Genomic DNA, 10,554 nt, shown 5'->3' on the forward strand with positions numbered 1-10,554 from the left:
ACTCTCTACTTTCTACCATCAACTGTATATATATATATATATATATATATATATATATATATATATATATATATATATATATATATATATATATATATATATATATATATATATATATATAACCTCTTCCATTTAAATAACAGACGATTATCAGATCAAAATCTTAACAGATAAACGAACACACAGTCCACTCCAAAACAAAAAAACATCTGTCATATGCAACAAAAACAGCCACTTAGCATCACTCAGCAACAAACACAGCCACTTAGCATCACTCAGCAACAAACACAGCCACTTAGCATCACTCAGCAACAAACACAGCCACTTAGCATCACTCAGCAACAAACACAGCCACTTAGCATCACTCAGCAACAAAAACAGCCACTTAGCATCACTCAGCAACAAACACAGCCACTTAGCATCACTCAGCAACAAACACAGCCACTTAGCATCACTCAGCAACAAACACAGCCACTTAGCATCACTCAGCAACAAACACAGCCACTTAGCATCACTCAGCAACAAAAACAGCCACTTAGCATCACTCAGCAACAAACACAGCCACTTAGCATCACTCAGCAACAAACACAGCCACTTAGCATCACTCAGCAACAAACACAGCCACTTAGCATCACTCAGCAACAAACACAGCCTCTAAGCCACACACACAACTACATGAACAAGTACGAGGGTTCACAATAACGTCATATAACAGGAGCTCAAAATATCAAAAATATAAACTATCCCCATTTAATAAAATAGCCAATTTCATGGATAATGACAACAAATTATCCCAATAAACTTCAAATTACATCCCCCCCTAAAAATTTATAAATTAGCATCATTTGGCCAAACAACCTCATTTCAGATTAAGAGCACACAAGGAGCATTATATTTCAACGTAAACAACCATCTTTCTCCATAATAAAGATATGCTTATATCTTGAGAACAAGAACGTCCATGTTAGTCTTTGGCATGTTTGGATCACAACAAACTTCAGCTCTGAGTCCCAGTTTACAGCAAAAAGCCCATATTCAGCCTCTCATGCCAGCAAAAAGCCCATATTCAGCTTCTCATGACAGCAAAAAGCCCATATTCAGCTTCTCATGACAGCAAAAAGCCCATATTCAGCCTCTCATGCCAGCAAAAGTTCCATGTACAGCCTCTCTTGACAGCAAAAAGCTCATATTCAGCCTCTCATGACAGCAAAAGTCCCATATACAGCCTCTCATGACAGCAAAAAGCCCATATTCAGCCTCTCATGACAACAAAAAGCCCATATTCAGCTTCTCATGACAGCAAAAAGCCCATATTCAGCTTCTCATGACAGCAAAAAGCCCATATTCAGCTTCTCATGACAACAAAAAGCCCATATTCAGCCTCTCATGACAACAAAAAGCCCATATTCAGCCTCTCATGACAGAAAAAAACATATTCAGCCTTTCATTAAAACAAAAAAACACAAAACACAGCCTTGTATATTACAAAATATACTTGGATTATAGCAAACTCAGACACTGAGCCTGTATCACAACAGCTCCAAATTTCTGCAAATAAACGACTATACAACACAAAGCATAACTTTAAAAACTTCCTCGTTTAACATAGTTTACAGTTTTAAAAAAGAGAGTTCGACATTTATTGGAGAACTTGTGTGACAACGGTGTATTTTGTCTTGCTGCTGAAGTCGAAGGAGACGATTTATCAGGAAAAGTTCTAAGTCAATGTGACAATGTAGCACATGGAAGAGATATGGGAAAAAGACAGAAGGAATGGTATGAGGAAGAGGAGCAGAAACGGAAACCAACTCATAGGACCGTTAGGAATCGAACGACGACTTTCACGACGCCCGAAGTCGTCGCTCTATACCCGACCAGTGCAACAACGACAATTTGGTCCACTTGTGCCAATGCCTGTCCGGAGGAGGATCAAGGGGGCAGGTCTTGAGCGCCAGCGAGGCGTGGAACGACACGCTAGAGAGGTGCTAAAACGACTTTCGCTTGAGCGGCTCCTCACTCGAGCGGGCTGATTGCTGGTGTTGGAATACGGCGACTGATTCCCAACATCTTGCTCGGAGGAGTTTTGTAAGGGAAGATTTTCATCAAGCAATTGGTTGCTTAACCTGTATGATCCTTTATCTCTCTCTCTCTCTCTCTCTCTCTCTCTCTCTCTCTCTCTCTCTCTCTCTCTTTCTCTCTTTCTCTCTTTCTCTCTTTCTCTCTCTCTCTCTCTCTCTCTCTCTTTCTCTCTTTCTCTCATTCTCTCTCTCTCTCTCTCTCTCTCTCTCTCTCTCTCTCTCTCTCTCTCTCTCTCATTCTCTCTCTCTCTTTCTAGCTGTGTAATTTTTTTAAACGACGTATAGCTTTTCTTTCATTACATAATAGAACATAATATAGGGAAATTGCTGATTTATATTTCAAATTGTGACGAATGTTTAACGTTAAGGAAATTCTGTGATTTTACGACGAATCTCTTACTATATGAAGAATCTCTTACATCACAAAGATCATCTTACTTTCACGAATAATTTCTTGGTTCTCAATGTCCCTTCACCTCTGACTTGAAATTCTAATGTGCTGATAAAACTTTATTATGGAAATCCACACGAAACAGAACTTAGAATAAATTTAACAAATAGGTGTTGCTAAAATTAAAACTTTCTTGTGTGTTTTCCCTATGAGGAAATGACTCATTAATCCTTAAATACTGTGGAAATGAGTCCACGTAGAGGGAAGAATGAGGAATGTTATTTGTGTTCAAACAGACACAAAAGTTAGATTTTTATTTCGCCAAGAATATTTGAGAACTTGGCAGACATCAGAACCTGGTATCGTTAGAGTGTTATACAAAACATAAACAGGTCAAAAAGATAGTTCTGTGAGGATACAAAATAAATCCAGTCATGAAAACGACAAAATTCCATTTCGCTGCCGTTCATGAAATCCAATTTTGATTTTACTTAAAACCTACAGATGCTATTGTTTGACCGACTGATTACTAAGGTCATGGCAGAGCAAACAACGTCATTAAGCAAGCTACGTTGACGAGGCACCAACGTTGTTAAGCAAACGATGTCGACTAATCAAGACACAGCGTCGAACAAGCAATTGACGTCGTCGAGCAGAGCGACGTCATTCATGTTCCTTGAGTAGTTAGCAAACCACCAACCAGCTTCCCTACACAGTTTTCATATTTCAAAATTATTAAATTTCAGATCAAGAAGAAGACCACCAACCAGCCACACATTACAACATAAGTACCACTAAAGATTCAGTTCATAACATGACCTGTCACTCGGTTTCATACCTCTATATAAACCGCCACTATGTTTCAGACCACTAAATGATTCGCTACTAGGTTTCAGATCACCACAAGAACTAATACATATACACCCAACTTTAAGGACATCTAAAGTCAGTAAAGTCAGCTGCTCTCACACTAACAACAGCAGCTTCACTTACCTTAAAACCAAAGATAACAGCAACTATAATTAACGAGACACAGCTGAGGACGTTACTAACACATACTAACCCAGGGTCATAACAATAACAGACTCGCAATAAAGCCATTCAGGTAACCTGTGAGCTAAACATTTAGTGGCTTTATGAAGGTAGTAACCTCATGGTCTTCACAACTGACAGCTGATATACGTGAGACTATATACGTCAACTATATACTCATATAGATATTAAGAATCATAGAACTCACACACACACTCACACACAGAGAGGAAACACATGGGCAGAGTTTCTTTCACCTTGATGCTCCTGTTTAACCTAGCTGTAAATAGGTACCGGAGAGTTAGGCAACTGTTACAGGCTGCATCCTTGATGTGTGTGTGTGTGTGTGTGTGTGTGTGTGTGTGTGTGTGTGTGTATGTATGTGTGTGTGTCTTCCTCTCATCCTGTCCCATCCCCTATCCTGTCCTCATATCCCAGCCTATAGCCTGTCCTATTCATGCCCTCTATCCTATCCTCACACCCCTTCCAAATGCTATTTAGCCACACTATTCCCTTTTAACCTAATAATGTCTTGAAACAACAACCGGGGCGCGGGGCCCAAAACCAGCACTAAACCCTCCAAGACGCGACTCAAACGTAGGTCTATGTAACTATTAAAACTGGGGACGGAGGAGGAGGATGTTACATCGCGTTTCCTAGAGTCATGTCGAGCAACCTCCGCAGGTTCGAGCCGGCACGCTCAGAGTGTCACTCTTATTTAGAAAGGAATTGTGTGAGTATCTCACTCATGGTTCTGTGAGGCCCGTTCTCTCTCTCTCTCTCTCTCTCTCTCTCTCTCTCTCTCTCTCTCTCTCTCTCTCTCTCTCTCTCTACAGTAGGACGATAGCAAACACGCGGCCTCAGTAGTTAGTCGCTGGGGCAATTCGTCCTCCTAATAGAACGTCGCATTTTGACGTATATATATATATATATATATATTTGGCCTCTTCCTAAGGCCAAAAATCGTTGTACTAGAAAATGGCAGCGGCTCGCGAAATTGACATATACTGTCCCGTTTTCTGTTTTGGGTCCTCTGGTAGGTTAGGATAAGCCCACGTTAGTACGACTGTTTCTTGACGTTAGGGAACCTTAGGAGGACTGGGAGAACACGCGCCCCTGTTCTTGACAATCAGGAAGAACATTTGCTTCACCCGGCCACCAAAATGAAGCAGTCGGTGCACCTCTCCGGGATTAAGGCCTTGAACCGGATACGTTATTCATCCCCAGATGAATACATACTATATATGCGTTAGTGTTGCCACCGTTGTTGGCGTTACCTGGGAGCTCCAGGGGATGGAGGGGTATCAGATCATGCTTAGTGTTTTCTCAACTAAAATGTGAGAACATTCCAAATAACGAGACATTACCCAACGAGGCATTAAGCTGTATAGTCGTAACGGCTTAGTGCTTTCCACGTGGTAATTGCCTTATCTAACAAGGCATGTGGATACATGATCATTGGGGCTCACTGTGTGTGTGAAACAGTATCATTGGGCTCACTGTGTGTGTGTGAAACAGTATCATGGGGCTCACTGTGTGTGTGTGAAACAGTATCATTGGGGCTCACTGTGTGTGTGAAACAGTATCATGAGAGCTCAGTGTGTGTGTGTGAAACAGTATCATGAGAGCTCACTGTGTGTGTGTGAAACAGTATCATGGGAGCTCACTGTGTGTGTGTGAAACAGTATCATTGGGGCTCACTGTGTATATGAAACAGTATCATGGAACTCTAGGTTGTTAATTATTCAAACTATTCATGGATAATTCCTAAGAACACAATTCTCATTCCGCGTTCTCCTACAAGGTTTCCTCTCCAATGATGCGCGGAGCAGCGTATTGGAAAACATGAAAATAATGATCGTTCATGTCTATGGATAAACCTGACTCGCCAGGAGATGTCTATTGCATTGGTCCTCCTCAGTTTTTAGGCTCTGTTTCAGAGCTTCGGTAACATTTTACAGAATCATGCACAAGATGGGTTTGGGTTCCAATACCGTCCACAGGATGGGTATGGGGTCCACTACCTTCCACAGGATGAGTATGGGGTCCACTACCACCCACAGGATGGGTATAGGGTCCACTACCACCCACAGGATGGGCATGGTGTCCAATACCTTCCACACGATGAGTATGGGGTCCACTACCTTCCACAGGATGAGTATGGGGTTCACTTCCACCCACAGGATGAGTATAAGGTCCACTACCACCCACAGGATGAGTATAAGGTCCACTACCACCCACAGGATGAGTATAAGGTCCACTACCACCCACAGGATGAGTATAAGGTCCACTACCACCCACAGGATGAGTATAAGGTCCACTACCACCCACAGGACGAGTATAAGGTCCACTACCACCCACAGGATGTGTATAAGGTCCACTACCACCCACAGGATGAGTATAAGATTCACTTCCACCCACAGGATGAGTATGAGGTCCACTACCACCCACAGGATGAGTATGAGGTCCACTTCCACCCACAGGATGAGTATGAGGGTGCATAATAAACTAACTCAAATCCTTGCGGCTAATCGGCTTAGACTGGACGCTGCCTCTATGGCGTAGAGACAGTAGAACGTGACTTGTACTGGAGAGATTGGGATGTTATGATGCCTTCTGAGCCTGGTCATTCCAGGCACTTATGTGGCGCTGCCTCTATCAAGACCCTCATATTCCACTACATGAATAGAGGAATTAATTCCACACACACACACACACACACACAATCTGTTGTGTGTACACCTGTTGATTGACGGTTGAGAGGCGGGACCAAAGAGCCAGAGCTCAACCCCCGCAAACACAACTAGGTGAGTACAACTAGGTGAGTACACACACACACACACACACACACACACACACACACACACACACACACACACACACACACACACATACATGCGCAACGCTTCCTCGTAAAGGCAAATAATTTGAATGACTATTACACCAAACTCGACACGAACACAACCCAAATACAACATTCAGACAACCGCAGACATCGTTCGCAATTGAAGCAAAACCAGTTTTAACAAGAGAATATACATTCTTCACCCCCAGTGTGTATAATATACATTCTTCATCCAATGTGTATCTCCCCGAGGAACCGCGACATTTCGTCAGCCACGTTTTATAGTGAATTGGGCTCCATACATTATGCATACACGATGTCAGGATATGAATACTGTTATCTAAGTTTATACATGAGGTAGAAAGTGTAGGGGGGGGGGTCAGGAAGAGTTCTGGAAGCTGTGAGGATTAGGGAAAGAGAGAGAGATCGATAGATGAGACTGAATGAGGAAATGAGAAAGATGGAAAGGAGATAGATTGAGAGATGAAGATAAGAAGATCGAAAAGAAAAACGGACGAAAGATCTTTACAAAAATGCAAATCTAAACATCATTGAGAAATATGTTTGGAAACTCCACAACTGACAGGAAGAATCACTCTATAATCCATCTCACAGCATCCATAAAACTGAGCTTTCACTCGACTAAAGTTTCCCGACAAAGTTGGGAATAGACTTTGATTTGAAACTTATGGGCATATACTTTGGGGCTTTTCAAGATATGAACTCGAGAAAGACAACACAAAAATATCAAACTCTTAGAAAAGTTCCTGGTATGAATTTCATCTCATAATGCTCCGAACACAACTTGGCAGCGTCTCTGAATGGAAGATAGATAGAGATAGATATTATATCTCTGATATTAAAGCTGATAGAGATAGATAGAAATCGTTTCTGCTTTTTTAATTCATTTCAATACCCAAAAAACCTATGATTTACATGTTTCGGGCTGGTGAATGTCACGGTACCCACACACACACAGAAGCGTTTGGGCAACGTTTTCCTATAGCTGACGATGTATTAGGTGACAGGAGTTAAACAGCTGTTAAAGGCTGTTGATTTTCAGCTAATATGATACAGAAAATATGAAGTGAATCATTACACTGGATAATCAGCTGATGGAAAGACGGAGTCCAAGAACTAAAACTCAATCATGCGGGAAGAAATTGGTGAATACACACATTTTCCACACACCACCCTCACACAAACTGACGTACACACACACACACTGACAGTTTATTGACAGTTGAAAGGCGGGATAAAAGACCCGACGCTCAAACCCCGCAAGCACAACTAGGTGAGTACACACACACACACACACACACACACACACACACACACACACACACACACACACACACACACACGTCTCTGAAGCCTCCTCTGCCACTCCCACTTTCCCTTGGCGAAGATAATCCAATTTTGATGCTGGTGGCCATCAACTTGTGACCCCGGACATGATAAAGTTGAGGCAGCCGGCGATTCATCACCCGCGCCATTATGGCGGGAAAGGCCACCATTTGCTAGCCCACTGGCACCTGTTAAGCCAACACCCGCGCCCTAAAAGCCACCTCCAGTGTACCAATACATCTCAATTTCCTTTCTCAAAAGCCACTAAAACCTGGCCAGGATGAACCAGTATTACAGTACCGTCCACCAACGACGTAAATCGTCATAAATCATCGTAAATCGTCGTAAATCATCGTCGGCATGAAGGACCGTAACTAGGTTTCGTTACCATAGGCATTAAACGCCTCAGATGTGATGACAATGCTTCTCATTTTGTACAGTTATAAGGTTCCTAAAGTACAAATTATAACGTGTTATGAAGAGTAGCGGCTCACGAATATACGGGTTTTCTATGCATCGATAGGGCTGGTTAGGTAGGTGGGTTGGGTTTGTGCGTTACTGGTTAGGGAAGGGGAAGGGAGTTATCAAGACAAAGCACCAAGCCATTACGACTATATAGCACTTGGAAGGGGGTCAGGATAAGGATTTGGGATGGGATGGGGGGAAAAGGAATGGTGCCCAACCACTTGCATGGACGATCGGGGATTGAACGCCGACCTGCATGTAGCCAGGCCGCCGCTCTACCGTCCACTCCAAGTGGTTCTGGTTAGGTTAGGAGTTTGTATTTTAGACGTTGTGGCAAATCAAGAGAAAGGTCTGGGTCCATATATATTCGTTTGGTCTTAGGGACGTGAAAACCTCAACTATGCTATTTTCAGCTACTGCTCGAAGCCTCAATTGTCCATTTCTCGTTTTCCAAATCTAAAGACAAAATGAACTGAAAACTAATGTAGCAAGAATCTTTTAGCGAGTCACAGTGCCCTATCCTTCAGGGTCTGTGGCTACGACTCCGGATCCGCTATTTGTTGACTAGTGCGTGGGAAAATTGCCTTTACTTAGAGCAAAACGTGTGAGCAAGCGGCAGAAATAAGTTGCATCCTTAATGCAGCGAGGCTGAAGACGACCTCTTGAACCCAGCAAGAGTCGAACCCAGCAAGAGACGTGTAAATGCGGAGGCGGGTTGAGTTCATTCTGCCTATACAGCATCATTTTCACCACCAGGGAACTAAAAGGTTCCTGGAGTGAACCGACGTACATTAATTTTCACAAGCAAAGGCGCTGAAAGCTGCATATGTATCGCGCACCCTAACTTTCGTCTCTAGAGCCCCCTAAGAGCTTCCAGCGGCGCCTCGGCACTTCGTCTTTTGCTCCACGCCGCGCGAACTACGAACTAAGCGTTATGGTCTTTTTCCTCTCAACGGCCTCTGCCACAACACATACCACTGACCTCCACAGTGTAGATGTATTCGTGGGTGGATGTACTTCTCCCTTGTTATTGTGAAGGTTTGCACTCATCTTGATGTCCTTGAAGGGGTCGAGCTTTAGCTCCCCACCCTTGCCTCTCCCAACACTAATTAGTTAATGCAATGACTTTCATTTCACATGTTTTGTATTGTCTTTCGAAGGTGGGCGTTGAGCTCGCCTCGACAATATCGTAGCTGAATCCACCGCCTGGACGCTAACACGGAGGAAGTGCTTCCTGGCTCACCTGTGTCTCCACAGCGTCTCTCGGTCCTACAGCTTCTCATTTTAAACGCCGACCCCTTTTCTCCCTCGGTCAACTCCACTCAGTATCTTCTACGCTGTCATCATATCTCCCCTTGTTACTCCTTTCTTCCAACGTGAAGAGGTCAACTTTCCCCTGTGGACGGAGCTGCTGTAGTTCTGGAACAGGTATTAGGAAGCCTTCAGTATCCTCTTTAGTTCCAGGTTCTGATATTTTTAGATGGAACTCTGAACTAAGGCTGCATACGCAAAGGTTGGTCTTACATAGGTTGTAATATTTGTGATGCTCTAAAGGCTTTTTCATGTAGGAAACAGAAGGATACGTGGATATTTGTCAATTTCATACATTTTACAGGCACTATTGTGTTAACGTATCACACAGTAGATACAAGTTATAAAAACGTCTAACTCTTTCTCTATTTGTAGGTTTTATGTATTTTTAAAATCAATAATATATCTGGAGTATACTTTTCACCACTTCTCATTACTTTGCATTTGTCTGGGTCTAAGTCTAGCAACCATCTTTCTGACCATCGCTGCAACACGTATAGGTCTTTCTATGGTCTTCCACAGACATAATGCTTCACTCTTCATCAGCCTCGTGTCGTTGGCAAACAGTAATATTAAAGGCTCCATCCCGCCAAACACACACCGAAACTATAACGTTGGTACAACGTTCGAGCACGTTTTAACACCTAACCAGTTATAACAACCAATATAGCAAGTTATAACAACGTTCTAATACGTCATAAACACGTTAAACCAAGATGTAACAACTTTATTACAAGTTGTAACAAGCGGAAAATAGAGACAGTTACGGTTTGAGTTTCCAGGGATGTCCTCTGTCAGATCATTTATATATATCAAGAACGGAATGGGTCCAAGCGCCGAGTCCTGTCTAAGGGGAGAAGTGTGTGCTGTTGGGTCGAGGAGAATGAGGTAGGTAGAGGGGAAATGAGGGAGAGGAGGATGAGGTAAACCTGTGTTTGGTGAGGAAAGGAGAAGGGGTCATATGGAGGAAATGAGAAAGGAACACAGACACACACACACACACACACACACACACACACACACACACACACACACACACACACACACACACACACACACTCTGCCAGTTTATTCACAGTCAGTTG

General features: G+C 42.9%; 1 protein-coding gene across 1 annotated transcript; it reads left to right on the plus strand.

The window, feature by feature from the left end:
• Window positions 1-216: 216 nt before the first annotated feature.
• LOC138365648 (P-selectin glycoprotein ligand 1-like) lies at window positions 217-702 on the plus strand. The gene has a single exon (XM_069326133.1). It carries the CDS (start codon window positions 217-219, stop codon window positions 700-702), a length of 486 nt encoding a protein of 161 aa, XP_069182234.1.
• Window positions 703-10,554: the final 9,852 nt, after the last annotated feature.

The sequence above is a fragment of the Procambarus clarkii genome, chromosome 17 (assembly GCF_040958095.1).
Source record: "Procambarus clarkii isolate CNS0578487 chromosome 17, FALCON_Pclarkii_2.0, whole genome shotgun sequence".
In the NCBI taxonomy this organism is placed as follows: Eukaryota; Metazoa; Arthropoda; class Malacostraca; order Decapoda; family Cambaridae; genus Procambarus; species Procambarus clarkii.

Coding starts and splice junctions, on each gene's coding strand:
- LOC138365648 (XM_069326133.1), top strand. CDS start 217: ATGCAACAAAAACAGCCACTTAGCATCACTCAGCAACAAACACAGCCA.